Source organism: Vitis riparia, chromosome 3, assembly GCF_004353265.1.
Source record: "Vitis riparia cultivar Riparia Gloire de Montpellier isolate 1030 chromosome 3, EGFV_Vit.rip_1.0, whole genome shotgun sequence".
Classification (NCBI taxonomy): domain Eukaryota; kingdom Viridiplantae; phylum Streptophyta; class Magnoliopsida; order Vitales; family Vitaceae; genus Vitis; species Vitis riparia.
Genome location: NC_048433.1, coordinates 8,397,014 through 8,414,353, shown reverse-complemented (window position 1 = coordinate 8,414,353; position 17,340 = coordinate 8,397,014). Strand labels below are relative to the sequence as shown.

The 17,340-nt window shown below is 35.4% G+C and overlaps 1 protein-coding gene across 1 annotated transcript; it reads left to right on the top strand.

Moving 5' to 3' along the window:
* Window positions 1-3,092: 3,092 nt before the first annotated feature.
* On the top strand, window positions 3,093-3,828 carry LOC117911490 (pathogenesis-related leaf protein 6-like). The gene has a single exon (XM_034825890.1). It carries the CDS (start codon window positions 3,110-3,112, stop codon window positions 3,593-3,595), a length of 486 nt encoding a protein of 161 aa, XP_034681781.1. The 5' UTR covers window positions 3,093-3,109; the 3' UTR covers window positions 3,596-3,828.
* The last annotated feature ends 13,512 nt before the right edge of the window (window positions 3,829-17,340 follow it).

Sequence of the window (17,340 nt, the reverse complement as noted above, 5' to 3'; positions counted from 1 at the left end):
AAAATGAAAGTTAATATTTTATTTTATATCTTTAGCTTTAAAGATTTTTTAGTTTTAATTTTAATTTTAAAATTTTCTTATTTTATTGAGGTTGGATCAATTCTTGTAAAAAAAAATCATTAATTGGTATTATTAACCTAATAAATACAAGGGTCATTTTAGAAACTAATTATTTGACTAATGAAAAAGTGTATGTATTTTAATATATTTTTAAATGAACAAAAATGAATCTAATTTATAAAATTTGAGGTTTTAAATTAGTAAGTTAAAACTCACTTTTCCTTTATTTTTTAAAACAATCATTAAAAAATAAGTAAGAATAACTAAAACATATTTTTTTACTTTTCTATTGTCAAATATGTTTTTCTATTTTCTATTTTTATTTTTTGAATAACTAAAAGGTGTTTTAAAAAAAAAATTCCAAATACAGCCTTAATCATTGTTTAAAAAATTCTCTTTATTGTGTAATGGGCAATCATCCTAAAAACTTCAATACTTCCTTCCACACTGCCATCAAGCTCATTCTATATAAAATAGATTATGGTAAGAGTTCATCTTCTCTGCCGATGTATGGGCGAGGTGACACCAAGGTGATTTCAATAGGCCAAGCGCTTAAGGATTGAAATGCATGCCATCTTACTACCATTGAAAGAAAATTTGGAGAAGGCTCAACACCATATGAATAGGCAAGCTAATCAACATCATATGGAAAGGTCTTTTGATGTGGCAGATACGGCGTAGTTGCACTTGTAGTCCTAATAATAAGGCTATGTGGCCTTTTGTCATTATTTTAATTATTTCGCAAAAGATGTTAGCTAGGAATATTAGCAAAGACTTATTAGTTGTTTTACTCACTTCAAACCTTGAGAACAAGGTTTTTTCAAGAAGAATGGACTGTTAAATACTTTCCTAAGTCTTAAATCGAATTTTGATTATCTCATCTAAAAATCAATTGGTTTTCAGATGAAATGATCAAGTTCAATCCAAAATTGATATGAAAGTCAATGCCATCGGATAGAGCCATGAAAGCCTTGTATTGGTGGAGGGATTGTTAGGGTCTAATCATGTCACTTTTAAGCCTAATGAATGGGTTACCCAAGTAAAGGTCATGTCATAAAAAACTTGGTATTAATTAATTTTTAGATGAGATGGTCTAAACTTGATCTAAGACTAAGTTATCAATATAAAAGGGGGAAATTTTAGGAAATGATTCAATAATAATATAGTTGGCTTACTTATAAGAAGCGTCATCAAATTGATGTAATTACAAAGCAATAGTAGGTTAGCTATTTTTTGTTCCATTTTTCATATTTAAGTGGAAGTTTATGTTGTTATCTTGCAACGGTATTTTCTTTGTTTCAAAAATAAAATCTCCTAACTCCCCTTTTCTTCCCTATTAGAGTCTAGAACTTGATAAAATTTACCTTACTCTATTTGGCTGCATATAACCCTTTCAAATAACTCCAAACTCAAAACTAGTTGGAATGGAGCTTGTGGACATGCTAATTGAGTTTTACTTATCTTGCATATTTACTCTTACTTCTGCGCGCACCCGCCCCCCTCTCAAAATGACCCTTATAACCTGTACTTGTGCTCACAAAGCTCATCATACTTTTAATAAACACTACAGAGCTTGAAAATTGTGAGAAAGTCTTGAATAGGAATGTAACATAAATTTGAGCTATTAGGGGCTATGATACACTCCAAAAATTTTCAAATGATAGAAAATATATACAGTATGAAACATTTTTTGATGTGCATCATCCAAAAATATTAGAATAAATTGTAATTTAGATTAGATTTAAGATATGAATTAGGTTAAATGAGTAATAATAGTATAAATTAAGTTGACACACACATTAACAAATAGAGCTTGTCCGCTTTTATATAAGACTCAACCCAATCCAGAACTTTAATTGGGCCCTAGACTGAGCTGAACTCTGGGTCTACCCCAATCCCTCACTACTGACTCCAGTCTTTGCCTTTATATGGAGAGCAGATGAGTAAGTTAAGGCAGTTAAGAGATTACACTAATGGAGGGTCTGGTGAATTTTCCATCACAAGCTCATGGCTGTCCCGGAATTGACGCCTACTACCAGTGACCATGATGTCATTCTTCCTTATATGTAGGCCAAACTTCATCTAGATTCATCCAACAAAGCCATCATTTGACTTTTCCAAGAATGACAATTGGAAACGTAATTCCTAAGTTGTAGCCTCATTATCAGGGGCGCTCTCAAGACTTCTATATCTATAACCATTTGATCAACTAATTTTGTATTTTGCTTATTTTTGTCCATATTATTTTAAAATAAAAAATAATTAGACTTTTTTTTTTTCCTTCTTGCATTTCCTAGGAACCAAATATAATATCACATGTTAAATATTTTTAATACTGAGAAATTTAGATCTAGAAGTTTTTCATATTATGGGAAGTTAAATGCTTAAAAAAAATTCAATTAAAAATAGTTTTACAAGCCTACTATTTTTTATTTATATTTATTTACAATCTTTTTAACATCATTTATTTTTTAAGTTAAATTTTATTTTTAGATATTTATCTGGATATAAAAAGTTTATTGATTTTAAATTATATTTAAATACCGACTTTTTGAATTGAAAAAATGTGATTCCATAGTGCTGTTTTATTTTGAATAATAAAAAAAAAAATACTAGCTGATCAATGTCAAGAATTTCAGCATCTAAGATTGTTAAAATAATTTTCATTTAACATCAACACTTGTTTTTCCCTTTTAATTCTTTATACGTGTTCTTTTAGAAGGAAGTTCACGAGTCTTGATCAAACTGGTCAGGCCGCCAGGGGTAAACCGTAGAAGATATCCAAAACATAAAAGAATTTTCAATATTGTTGATTACTCCTTAAGAAAAAATTGTACATGCATGGAAGTCATTTTGATCTTAGTGCTAACTATTTTTTCAGTCGTTGATCTTTACGTGTGAAGGCGACCACAAAGACTGTGTCCAAGGGGGAAGTTTGGGAGGGCATGACTTAGAGATTATGATGCTTCTGTCTCCCCTATAAATACCCTTCAAACCAAGCCTCATTTCTCATCAATAACCTCACTTCTCATCAAAGAAACTAAAAAAGATGGGGTTGTGTAAGATTTCATTGCCACTTCTTGTTGGTCTCATGGGATTAGCCCTAGCTCACGTCTGTTGTGCCCAGAACTCTCCACAGGACTACGTCAATGCTCACAATGCAGCACGGGCACAAGTTGGCGTTGGGTCTATGACATGGAACGACACTGTAGCTTCCTACGCCCAGAACTATGCTAACAAGAGGATTAGCGACTGCAATCTAGTGCACTCAGGTGGGCCTTATGGTGAGAACCTGGCCAAGGGCAGTGGTTCATTGACAGGCACCGATGCGGTGAACTTGTGGGTGGGGGAGAAGCCTAATTATGACTACAACTCCAACTCATGCGTTGGTGGGGAGTGCCTGCACTATACTCAGGTTGTTTGGAGCAACTCAGTTCGCCTTGGGTGCGCCAGGGTTCAGTGCAACAATGGGTGGTGGTTCGTCACATGCAACTACGATCCACCGGGCAACTATGTGGGACAACGGCCTTATTAAACATTATGAAACGACCTCTAAGCAAGTACTACATATATGTAATAAGCTGATCAGCATATATACAATGGGTCAGTGCAAATAAGATCAACTTTGTGCTTTTAGCTGACCAAGGAAGATATAATTGAGGTAGTTTTTCAGTAAGATCTTGTTTTATTCTCCTTCTGTACTCAAAAATACTCAAGAGAGATGCTTAATTTCCAAGTATAATAAATTCATAGTAGTACTTCAAAGCATGTCGGCTTCTTGTTTTCTTTGTCTTAATTTCCAGGGTTATCCTGCTGATCTTATGAAAAAAGGGACACAGTAGTATTATAAGAAATATGATTATTTGTTGTATATGTAGGTAATAATTTTCATTAACATTCATTGTTCAAGGAAATCGGGACTATAAATTAACCCTATTAATTAAAAGTCAATACAAAGGAATTGACAAAAAATTTAGGATATGGAAAAGGATTCAAATTTGATTAGCTAGCTCCCCTATGATCTAATATCACAGCACAATAAATCTGAGAGTCTAGATCAAGTAGTGGGATATGACCAACTTTGAAGACATCATTGTGGGATATCATTGCAGGAACAAGTACTGGGTGGACTAATGGGCCTAAATCTGGTTCATTGGATGATCACCTATTTGAAAGGCTTGGTTGAGTTTCAATCCTTCTAGAATTGATATATTTGAGATACAGAAAAGCATATGGGAAGAGACATTTTTCCTCATTTATAACCTGAGAAGGTATGGAAGGGATATCTCCCATCGAAGGCACGTGGGGGCCATGCCTAACACATTGATTCATGCCGTGTCACATGCTCCAACTTCAAGTGATTGTGAGAATAAAAGGATAATTTCTACCACCAAATATCTTTAATAATCATTTAAACCCTCATACAATTCTCTTATTTCTCTCTGGCTTTGTCCGTTATAGAGTATGTTTAATATTGAAAGTCATGACCCTATCCTTGTCTACTATTAATTGGCTTGATATACTTCCAAGGAAAAATAGCAGCAAGACCCTTAACTACAATAACTAATACAAAGACTTAATATTGTTGACCCAAATGCCAAATGCCAAATGGGGGTATTCTTGGCGATATTGCAAAATCAACTACAGTACAAGGGTTCCCTGGTCTTGAGTGGTACATTTTTCTCTCAAGGCTGCAATATTACATGACAACCATGAATTTTATCAATGGATGACTTCCTCGCTCACATGGGAAAGATGCCATTTTCCTCATGAAGGATATATTAAGAAAATACCATTACTTTATTGCTTTAAGACATCGATATTCAGCCAAGGAGGTTACTAAGATTTTTATCCAACATGTTGTTCACTTGTTGGACATGCCCACTACCATTGTTAGCAACAGAGATCCCATATATACTAGCATATTCTGGCAAGGTCTCTTTGAGCAGCACTCAACTTTATATGAGTTCATCATATCATCTACAATCTCATGGAAAAACTAAGGATTATGCTTTGTTTAGAAAGCGTTTTTAAAAGTAGTTCTAAAAAAACAATTTTTCATAAAATATAGAGTTTCAAGTGTTTGATAAAATTTGATATTTATTACTTAATTACTTAAGTTAACTTTAAATTAAATTATTCTTAAGTGATTGACTTAAAATTTATTACTTATTTTATTTAAGGGTATTTGATAAAGTTAACTTAAAGTTTATTTTAAATTATCAAATTAACATATTTACCCTTATTAATTTTAATAAATATTTATCTTCCTTGATTTCAACTCATATTTATTTTCAATAATTTTAAGTAATTTTTATTTAGACAATATTCATATTTAAAATATTGTAGATGGGTATGACAACCATAAAATATTTATTTTAAAAAAGAATCATAGATGTAAAATCATAATGTTAAAATATACTTTACGGTTAAATAAAACAAAAAAGATTTAAAATTAAGAATGAGTTAATTTTTTTTATTTAATATTTAAAGTTAAAAGTAATTTTAAGTTGTAATATTAAATTATTTTACTAAAGATATTTAATTTACTCAATGGCTTAAATTAAATCATTAAATCATATTAATTCATTAAGTTGTATAACAAAAGTCAATTTGGAATATGAAATATTCTTAACATATATGTTTTCTATATTTTTTTAAATATGTTTTAAAAATAAATTTTATGTCTAGTACTTTATTTTTAATTATTTTCTGTATTTATTATATAATTATTTTTTAAAACAAGTGAGAATAGTCCCAAAAAAAAAATTCTATTTTCCAGTTGTCAAATATTGTTTTCAATTTTTTTTTTTTTTTTCTGAAGAACCAAAAAGTGTTTTAAAAAACAATTTCTAAAAAGAGCCTTTATCATTGTTTGAAAAATTCTCTTATTGTGTCATGGGCAATCATCCTAAAAAGTGGTCTCCTTAGTTACCATTTGTTGAATGGTGGTTCAATACTTCCTTCCACACTGCCATCAGGCTCATTCTACATAAAATGGATTATGGTCAGAGTTCGTCATCTCTGCCCCATGTATGCACGAGGTGACACCAAGGCTAGCGCTTACGGATCGAAATGCATGCCATCTTACTACTATTGAAAGAAAATTTGGAGAAGGCTCAACGCCATATGAATCAGCAAGCTAATCAACATCATATAGAAAGGTCTTTTGATGTGAGAGGTATGGTGTGATTGCACCTATAACCATACTAATAAGCCTATGTGGCCTTTCCATGCATCAATTAGCTGTCTCTAAGGTTTTATAGGCCTTTTAGGGTGAAATTCCATATAGGAGTAGTTGCTTATTATTTGGAATTGCTTTCCCATTCAAAAATTCACTATCTTGTTTAAAGAAAAAGATCCACTGGCTAGAAAAAACACTGCAAAACTTGAGCTACCAGCCATTAATGATAAAGGACAGCTGTTGTTTGAACTAATCAGAATTCTTGATCAACATGCTATCAAACATGGGAACACTTCAAAGATCCAATTCTTGTTCATTATTTTAATTCTTTCCTAAAAGATGCTAGCTAGGGAGATTGGCATAAGCTTATTAGTCATTTTCCTTACTTCCAACCTTGAGGACAAGGTTTTTTTAAGGGGATGGAACTGATAAATACCTTTCTAAGTCTTGAATCAAGTTTTAATCATCTCATCTAAAAATCAATTGGTCTTCAAATAAGATGATCAAAGTTTGATCCACGAATTGGTATCAAAGTCAATGTCTTGAGTTAAAGTCGGGGAAGCATCATGTTGGTGGAGAGATTGTTGGGGTGTAACAACTTCGCTCTTAAGCCCAATGGATGGGTCACACAAATGATGGTGGTTGAATATTATAAAAGACTTAGTCCAACCTCAAGAAACCAATTAATTTTTAGATGAGATTATCGAAACTTGATCTAAAACTAAGTTATCAAAATAAAAGGGAGAGATTTCACTAGATGATCCAATAATAATAAAGTTGGCTCACTTATAGGAAAGTTAGTAAATTGATGTAATTAAAAAGCAAATATTAGATTAGCTATTTTTGTTCTGTTTTTTATATTTAAGTTGAAGTTTATGCTGCTATCTTGCAATGGTATTTTCTTTGTTTCAAAAATAAAATCTCTAACTCCCCTTTTCTTTCCTATTACAGCCTAGAAGTTGATAAAATTTACCACTCTATTAAGATGCATATAACCCTTTCAAATAAATCCAAACTCAAAACTAGTTGGAATCGAGCTTGTAAAGATGCTAATTGAGTTTTGCTTAGCTTGCTAATTTACTCTTACTATTGGGCTCCCCCTGTCCTTCCAAAACTCATAGAAGTTACTAAAAATGCTCAAAATGACCCTTATAACCCCTACTTGCGCTCACTAAGCTCATCATACTTTTAATAAAAGCACTACAAAACTTGAAAATTGTGAGAAAGTCTTGAATAGGGATGTAACATAAATTTGAGCTATTAAGAGCTATGATACACTCCAAAAATTTTCAAATTGATGTGCATCATCCAAAAATATTAGAATAAATTGTGATATAGATTAGATTTAAAATATGAATTAGGTTACATGAGTAGTAATAGTATAAATTAAGTTGACACAAAGATTAACAAATAGAGATTGTCACTTTTATACAAGACTCAACCCAATCTAGAACTTTAATTGGGCCCTAGGACTGAGCTGAACTCTGGGTCTATCCCAATGCCATACCACAGTCCAGTCTTTGCCTTTAAATGGAGAGAAGTTAAGGCAATTAAGAGATTACACTAATGGAGGGTGTACTGAATTTTCCAGCACAAGCTCATGGTTGTCCCGGAATTGACGCCTACCACCAGCGACCATGATGTTATTCTTCCTTATATGTAGGCCAAACTTCATCTAGATTCATCCAACAAAGCCATCATTTTGATTTTTCCAAGCATGGCAATTGGACACGTAATTCCTAAGTTGTAGCCTCATTATCAGGGCGCTATCAAGACTTATATATATATATATATGTAACCATCTGATCAATTTATTTTGTATTTTTAAAGTCTACCAAGACCCAATTTGGCAAAGCTTTTAAACTGCGTAGACAGATAAAATTTTTATAATTTATGCTTTCACTTAGACCATGTGGCTGGTTGTGGAAAGTTTGAAGAAAAAAACGCAAAATTAAAGAAAATTATAATTTTTTTCTGTACTTATTTCAGTTTTTCTTAGAAAAATAAGGAGGAAAATATTTAAATATTTTACCTTTTTTTCTTATTTTTGTCCATATAATTTAAACATAAAAAAAATAATTAGACTTTTTCTATTTTATTTATTTTTCCTTCTAGCCATTTTCTGGTAACTGGATATAATATTATGTTAAATATTTTTAAAACTAAGAAATTTAGATCTAAAATTTTTCATTTTATGGGAAGTTAAATGCTTAAAAAAATTTCAATTTAAAATAGTTTTACAAGGCCCTGCTTTTTTTATTTTTGATTATTTACAATCTTTTTAACATCATTTATTTTTTAAGTTAAATTTTATTTTTAGATATTTATCTAAATATAAAAAGTTTATTGATTTTAAATGATATGTTTATATCAATTTGTATGAATAAACCTAAGTTTATATATATATATATATATATATATATATATATTAATATTCTTAAAATATATTTAAAAAAAAAAAGTGGATAATAAATGAGGAAATTAAAATAGGTGTGAAACCAAAGTTTGATTAATTTCAATTTTGATGATAACAAAATAAGGTTTAGAATTAATGTTTTATGTTAAGTGTGTTTAGGTCAAAAGATTTTCAAAGTAGCAATTAAAGATATATTATATACAAGGGAAATCAAGAAAAAAAAATCTCAAAGAGAAAGATTGTCTAGGATCTCTTTGTAAGGTTATGGGTGCACTAGGTTTTTCATTCATTTCCTTTTTACTTAAGCACTAAAAATCATCCAGTAATAAATTGTTTTAAATTCTTTTATAATGGGATGATTTCACATTTTCATTCAAAACCTTGAACCAAATGAAATCATCCAAGTAATAAATTGTTTTAAATTCTTTTATAATGGGATGATTTCACATTTTCAATCAAAACCTTGAACCAAATGATTTCTAAAATATCTTTAAAAGTTTTTTAAATTTCTACAAAAGGTTTTGGAGGTTCTAGATCTCAAAAATGAGTTTTAAGCATTCTAGTGCAACCAATCGAGGGTTTAAGGCAACAATTGAGCCAATTGGACTCAATTGATCAAGGGGCATTTTGTGCACCCTTGATTTCCAATAGCTAAGGTGCAACCAATTGAGGCAAAACCAGCTTAGTTGAACTGGTTGCCTAACCAATTAAGGGCTTAAAATCCAATTATCATTTTCTAGAATATTAAATGCAAACAGTTAGTGAATTGGTCAAGTCGGTTACTCGACTAGCCAACCCTTAAACTTGTCTAACGGCTAGTTTGGGCTTCCAAACTCTATTTAAAGGCTCCATTTTTCTTTGATTTGGTGAGTAAGATTTATAAATTGAGTACACTTTGTTTTTAAACTTGCATATCCATTAATACACCTAATCTTTGTTTATTTTGTATCATTTACACCTAAATTTTATACCAGTATTTTGTGAAAATATTTCCTATCATATCTTGTAAACCTTTGAGAAGAAAAAAAAATCTAAGTGTGAGGTATCTCAAGTGTGGAGTATCACTTGAGAGATTATTAAGAGTAAGGTATCTCTTAAGGATTGTTATGGGTGCTTAGAACCATAATACAAGAAAGTACTTGGAGTCATAAATCCAAGAAGGTTGATTGGAACCATAATCCAATTGTAATGCTTAGAGGCTTGTGTTGAAAGTCTTGAAATAGTGGAACCCTCACTCAATTAGGAGCTTAATGTCACAAAATGCTTCAAATGACCCTCCCCATAGGGGTTATATAGAGGACAGGAAGCTTCTAGAGACTCTTGGAGCCATCTACACTAAGTCATTGGTGATAAGAGTATGGAAGGTTCTAGAGACGCCTAGAGATGTCCACACATCTCTACACTATGGTAGAAAGCATGAGAGGAGTCCAAGGCTTTCTAGAGAATTCTAGGAATCTCTTGTATATTCTTGTACATAGGTTTGTACATAGAATTGTGTGTAGAAGGTTCTCGATTATTCTTGAGTTGTAAGGAACCCTCCAAGGTTCCAGAGAGTTCCATTGGTGCCTATAAATAGGTGAAACCCTCATTTGGCCAAGGCACCACCCAAGAACTTAACCAACCAAACAAGTGAGTTCCCAAAGCACTTGTAAAGCTTCCTTTGAGTAATAAAAGTTTCCATTCTTTAAGAATCACCTACTACGCCTTCTAAAGCTTCCGAGTCGTGAGCATCTTAGCCTAGAAAACTAAGCATTGAGGGTTGACTTAGCACGATCAAGTGTCTTGACTTGTCTAAGTGACGCACAAGCTTAGAAAAAGACTATGTCCGTGACAAGTGGTATCAAAGCGCTGCTATGAAGGGGCATAGTAAAGGAAGCATGTCGGGCTCCAACTTGGATGAGACTAGTGAGCAAACCCATGGGAAGGAGATCGAGCCTGATGCACGTGGCAGGGGCAAGAAGAATAATTCTCGTGATGTCGTTTGCAACATGGAGGCAAGGTTAGCTAAGGTGGAGCTAGTCATGGCAGACACTCGGGAGAGGTTGGATTTGATTGAGCAAGGTATGAAGAAAGGCTTAGAGGATCTAAGAGAGTAGATCCAAGACCTTCGTGAGGGGGTGCTAGTCTCATAGGTTCAGCCAATGTCACATGAGGAGTTTGTGTCCTTCCAAAAAAAGGTCTTGAGCATGCTTGCTAGCATGGAGTCAAGGATAGAGGCCTTGGCCACTCAAATAGAGTCTCGAGACTAGGAGGTTAGGTTGGAGTTGGCTATCTATAAGGCTGTTGTGTTGGCACGAGTCATGGCCACACAAGAGGCATCTAAGGTGGAGGTGCTAAAGCCACAAGGGTTTAGTGGCAAACGGGATGCCAAGGAGTTGGACAAGTTCTTATGGCATATGGAGCGATACTTCGAGGCTATCGCATTGATTAATGAGGCGGTTAAGGTAAGGACTGCAACCCTCTACCTTACTCACACAATTACTTTATGGTGGCGTCGGAGGTTCGCCAATATGGAGAAAGGCATTTGTACCATAGAGACGTGGGAGGACTTCAAAAGGCAGTTCTTCCTCGAGAATGTGGCTTACTTAGCTAGGAAAAACATGAGGCATCTCAAGCACACAGGCTCAATACACGACTATGTCAAGGAATTCTCTTCTCTCATGCTTGAGATTCCTAACATGACTGAGGAGGAGTTGCTATTCAACTTCATGGATAACCTACAAGGGTGGGCTGAGCAGGAATTAAGGCGCCGAGGCGTTCAAGACTTAGCCATTGTTATGGCAATAGTAGAGTCTTTAACGAATTACAAGAGAGGAGACTCCTTCAAGGTTGAGTCTTTGGAGGATAACCACGCCACAGGTGGGAGAGACGAGGTTTCAAGGGACCAAAATGCTCCTAGAATGGGATCAGGCAAGACACTTAACGTCCAGGAAGGAAGGGGTAAGGCGAAAAAGAAAGAGTTTACACCTAAAATCAAATGCTTCCTATGTGACGGTCCACATTGGGCATGGGATTATCCAAAGAAGAAGGCGTTCAATGGTATGATCGAGAAGAGGGAGTAGGAACACGAAGCACATATGGGCTCGATGCAGCTACTAGGTGTCCTCCAAGTCAACCCAAAGCCTAGTACACCTAAGATCTCCTTACTATCAGAGGTGCAAGTAAATGAGGCAAAAAGAGAGCGAGCTGAGGTAGCCCGCACACACATGGACAACGTCAACAAGGGAAAGGTGAATTTGATGGGTAAGAGGAAGCAGCACTCCAAGCATCAAAAGTGCAGGGGTCTGCATCCATCGAGATCCCACGGGAAAAGGAGGTGAAAAATATCTTGGTTGAACGGGTTACCAGGAGACAAGGGGTCTCTCTTGTGATAGAGTATCTAGTCCTACGGAAAGGACTACCTAAGAGGCAGGTAAACTGGGAACATGCGGATTCCTTTAGAAGGTTCTGGAAACACATCGAGAGGTTTCAAGAAGTGGCAACAATGAGGACGTTGGCGGCATAGGTGGGGGAGAGTGTCACAAGATGTTTCAAATGACCCTCCCCATAGGGGTTATATAAAGGGCAAAAAGCTTTTGGAGACTTCTGGAGCCATTTATACTAAGCCATTGGTGAGAAGAGTATGGAAGGTTCTAGAGACGCCTAGAGATGTCCACACATCTCTACACTATGGTGGAAGGCATGAGAGGAGTCCAAGGCTTTCTAGAGAATTCTAGGAATCTCTTGTATATTCTTATACATAGGTTTGTACATAGAATTGTGTAAGAAGTTCTAGATTATTCTTAAGTTGTAAGGAACCCTCCAAGGTTCCAGAGAGTTCCATTGATGCCTATAAATAGGTAAGGCCCTCATTTGGCTAAGGCACCATCTAAGAACCTAACCAACCAAGCAAGTGAGTTCCCAAAGCACTTGTAAAGTTTCCTTTGAGTAACAAAAGCTTTCATTCTTTAAGCATCGCCTACTACGCCTTTTAAAGCTTCAGAGTCGTGAGCATCTTAGCCTAGAAAGCTAAGCATTGGGAGTAAGGCTGACTTAGTAAGATCAAGTGTCTTGACTTGTCTAAGTGTCGCACGAGCTTAGGAAAAGACTAAGTCCATGACATTAAGGAGAGCGAACATAGGTTGAGTTACTCCAAACCACTATAAAAATCTTAAGTTTGCAATCTCTTTTCCTTATCTTTTTACTTTATATGCAATTACTTTTCATTATATTTATTATTTAATTGGATATACTTGTCACTTGCTTTCATATAGTTTAATTTTTTTCAAAAAGTGACCATCATCCTCTTCATCCCTCCCATCCTCCAAGGTGATTGCCTTACAAGGCAAGGTCTCAAATAGGATATTTGTTTACCTATGGTAATACTACAATATTATGGTGATCAATAAAACTTATAATAGTAGTTATTCAAATCATTTAGAAATATGTGCAATCCATGAAGAAAGTCAAGAATGTGTGTGGTTGAGATTTGTAATCCAATATACTCAAGAATCGTACGGACCATCTTCCATTAAAGACAATTCGACAATGTTACATGATATTAATATTGCATGCATTGCTCAAATTAAAGAATTATGCATTCAAGGTGATGGAACTAAGTTTATAACACTCAAATTCATTTACACTTATAAGCTCTAGAAGAGTGGTGAAATGATTGTTCAATGAGTAAAATCTAATGACAATTTAGTAGACCTATTCACAAACGCATTGTCAACTACAACACTCAAGAAGCTCATATATAACTGTGGACCCCGCATTTCGGCTCAATGCGTTTCCCACTCAATGGCGAGCTCGATTTTTATTTGAGAATTTGATTTTTATTGATTATTTGAAAATGACTTGGAGTCGCCACTTATTTTTGTTTTATTTTTAAAGGGTAAACAAAATAAGAAAGAAAAACCCTAAGTGTGACTCCTTATTTTTGGAAAAGGTGGTCTTCGAAAAAACCAGATCGGGTTCGGGGGTCAGGTTACTTATCGGGAAGGTACGGTAAAGACCATAGCACCCCTCTAAGTCCCTAAAGTCGGGTCTCTACTAATAATATGAAGCTGACATGGCAACCAATGAAAAAAGTCAATGAATACTCAAATCGATCATGCACGTATGAGAATTAGAAACAAGCATAAGGAGTGACCATGATGCGAGAAAGTACGTACCTGGGTGGCGAACCAATATGCGCTATCAAAAGGAGGGTTAGTGCATAATTAAGAAATAATTTCGAGCATGTCATAGAGTAGGATAAATCAATCATGTATCATAATCAAATCAAATCAATCAGTCAATCAATCAATAAGTCACATATGTGGGGCCCCCACCAAAGCCCGTTTATTTTTTAGCAAATTAATTTCATAAATTCTATAATTAAGAATTACGAAAATAAATTCACAATTATTTTAAAACATTTTAAAACAAAGAAGATGTGGAAATTTGGAAATTATTAAAAATCAAAAGAAAAAGTTTGCCAAAAATAAACATGGCAATCAATTTTATTTCTAAAAAAAAAGAAAATATTTAAAGTCAAGAAAAGAAAAGAGAAAGAGAAGATAATAATAATAATAATAATAAAAATAAGAATAATAATAATAAAAATAATAAAAAAAATAAAAATAAAAACGAAAATATGAATAAAAGTAAAATAAATAAATAAATAAATAAAGTAAAAGATGCATGATTAGTGGAAAATGATTAGAATCAATTTTTGAAAACAAATGCATGGGAATACAGGGGTGTGGCACGTGGGTTTAAGCAGTGGCCCACCAAAGGTGGCCATGCATGTCGGGCGAGAAAGAGAGAATGGGTTTCAAAGGTGCCACAAAGCCTCATTGCTACTTCACGCACCGGAAACACCATGCGGATTCGGTCATAATCAGATTTTTCAATTATCCCCATGTTTAATGCATAACCCGTATATGCCTTAAGAGTGTTCTGCAAGATACTCTATAGTCTTCGCACCCGGTTCCTCATCTTTGTTATAAAAGAAACCTCCAAGAAAAGCACCCGAGCACCTATCCCATGGTGGATCTCAACACCCCAAACCTCAGGGCTTTGAGATTGATATGAACCCTAAAGGCCTCGTCCACATCCTTACTGTTGAGGAGATTGATGGCGAGCTTCAGGCCCTGAGCTACCAAGGAGGAGAAGAGGAAGAAACTGGAGGATACAACCTTACACACCAGCAGCCGCCTGCGCCACATCCCAGGTTTGGGCTTGTGAAAGGAGTCCTTGTCTGAATTGGAAACTAGCTGCCGCTTTGCAGTTAATGGAGACATCAGAATATCAAGGTTTCTGGAATGGTTCAGTTCTCCTCCAACAGCATCTGCTCCTAATGCATTAACAACACCAAGCATCCTACCAAAATGGATAATAGGAGGATATGGATTAGAGTAGCTTTTTCTCAACAATTCCGATAAACCTTTTACGAATTCAACTTCCAAAGGGTGCACCCCTTCATTCAAAATGCATGCAAGGAGGCTTCCCACTCCAGTGCAGGACGCCATCAGCGAACTCTCGTGACAGGTTCCAGATTTTGAATGTGGTGATAAATAATTTTTGCTGATCAACCCGGGATGTGAAGAGAAAAAGAGCTCCTCATTGAAAGCAGCCTGGTACTGCTGCTACTGCTGGAGCCGGTCGCTGCGGTGGTGGTGATGGCGAAGGCGTTTCGCCGCCGGCGGCAAGCCGCCGGCGTCGTTTGAGGACAGCTTTGCCTGCAACCAAACTTCCCAATCTAAATTACTATAACTGCAAGTTACTAGGATCAAAATGTTGGAAAGTACAGCAACCTGAAGCAAATAAATCAGCACCAAAAGGACTTCTCTTCTTAGCATCTGCAGAATTTCCATCACCATGCTCCCTCGAACCCCCAAACCAGGCTTCACAAGTACCACCAATAATTCCAGATTGTTTAACGCCGTTCCCATGCAGATTGATTCTTTTTTAACCATGACCACGATCTTCTCTTCCTTGGCTATGGTGGATTCTTGATAGCTTTTGCAAGGGCGGCATGAATATTATCATGGCCAGTATTTTCATTCTTTAATTCAACAAATCATTGGCCATAGGAATACCATTAGTTGTTGATGTGGAAAGCTTCTCTGCAATACCCTGAACCCCAAATTTGTCCACCTGAAGGAGCACCATGTTCAGCAGCATTAGTAGCAGGATTAGTGTTAATGCTCTCCAATTCATGTTTCCATCACATCGGCAGTCAGATTGATTAAAAATTTAAGAGCACAATGAGGCAGTCCTTACACCCGCTTTTTGATCAAGTATCATGCTTGCAATGCCCCTTGAGCTATAAGAATTAATAGGTACCGAAACTGCAGATTGGGGGAGATTTGAAGTACTGAAACTTATCCAACTGAATTGCATATCTGCCTACAGTTTCCCTTGTCTGATTCTTTCCTTATCACCTTTTAACCTCTAACTCTGAAGATGAAGATCTAGCATTGGAGCATTTATCTCAAGTTTAAGCATAGAAACCTTTGCCCAGAGCATTATCTGGCCGGAAAGACGAACCATATTGGGCAGCCTTGTTTGCAGGTTTAAATTGATTGTACGTGCTGTGAACTGATGGTGATGAGCTGCCTTCGAAGTCTGAATAATTCTGATTGCCAAGAACAGTTGAAGGAAGAGAATAGAACTGCAGAAATTAGTGATCTCATGACTCTCGGCCAAATAACTGTCCACAACATTCTTTGTGAGAAAAAGTCAATGCTCTGCATCATTTTTGTCTAGGCCAACAACACCAAACTGGCTCAAATGGTTCTGAAGAAGTCTGGTGACTGCAAGAACATCATGAAGCCTCATTTGCCTGAACATCATGGCTCAAATAGTCCATTGTTCCACTGTTGTCAATGTCAGCTGCACCCAATGTTGTGTCATCCTTGAAACAAAAGTCTCCAATACAGACAGTGGTGATTAAATCTTACGGATTGGTGAGTGAACCAGCAACAGAAAGCAATGTGAGCTAAGAACTTGAGCTGCCATGCATTTCCTGTTTATCTGTAATCAAGTCTCAAAGGGCATTTCTAATTACGTTCTTCCTCTATTTGCTTATTTTTCTTCATCTGTCCCATATGTTCTCACAGCAGGGTTCCATTTTCAATTCTTCCTGTAACCACCAATCCCCATTTTCCTTCATAAACCACTTGGGATTCTCATGCCAAATTCTCACAACGTTAACCAGCAGTCAGAGTGATGAAAACCCATCTTCTTCACCAAACAAAAAGCCCTCAACAATACCCCAATGAAAAACAACTAGGCCCAACATGATGCTACACGGAACCCACATGAAATCACCCAGCCGTATCAAATAGGTTGCAGCAGTTCACCCATGGTCTAAGAACACACCCCTTACATGGTTTTATCTCTTCGAACAGAGATAGAAAATTTGTCGCATGCCGCGGAGGGATACCAGAAAACAGAAGAATATGGAGAAACAGAGTATAGATGAAAGCAAATAAATAAAGAAAATCCCAGAAAATCCACTTCATGAATCATCCATGGATCTTCTGAGTGAGTGAGTAAGCCACATCAAATGTATTCACAGGCACGAATCTTAAGCATTCCATAATCACAGTAGGATCAGAGCAAGTTGGAATGGACAATGGCAAACACAAATGTAGGGTCATACTTCAACAAGCAAACTGGTGGCCTTCATTATCCACCCCAAACAGAC

What these genes read in the sequence shown, in the direction of transcription:
- LOC117911490 (XM_034825890.1), top strand. Translation starts at nt 3,110, where the DNA reads ATGGGGTTGTGTAAGATTTCATTGCCACTTCTTGTTGGTCTCATGGGA.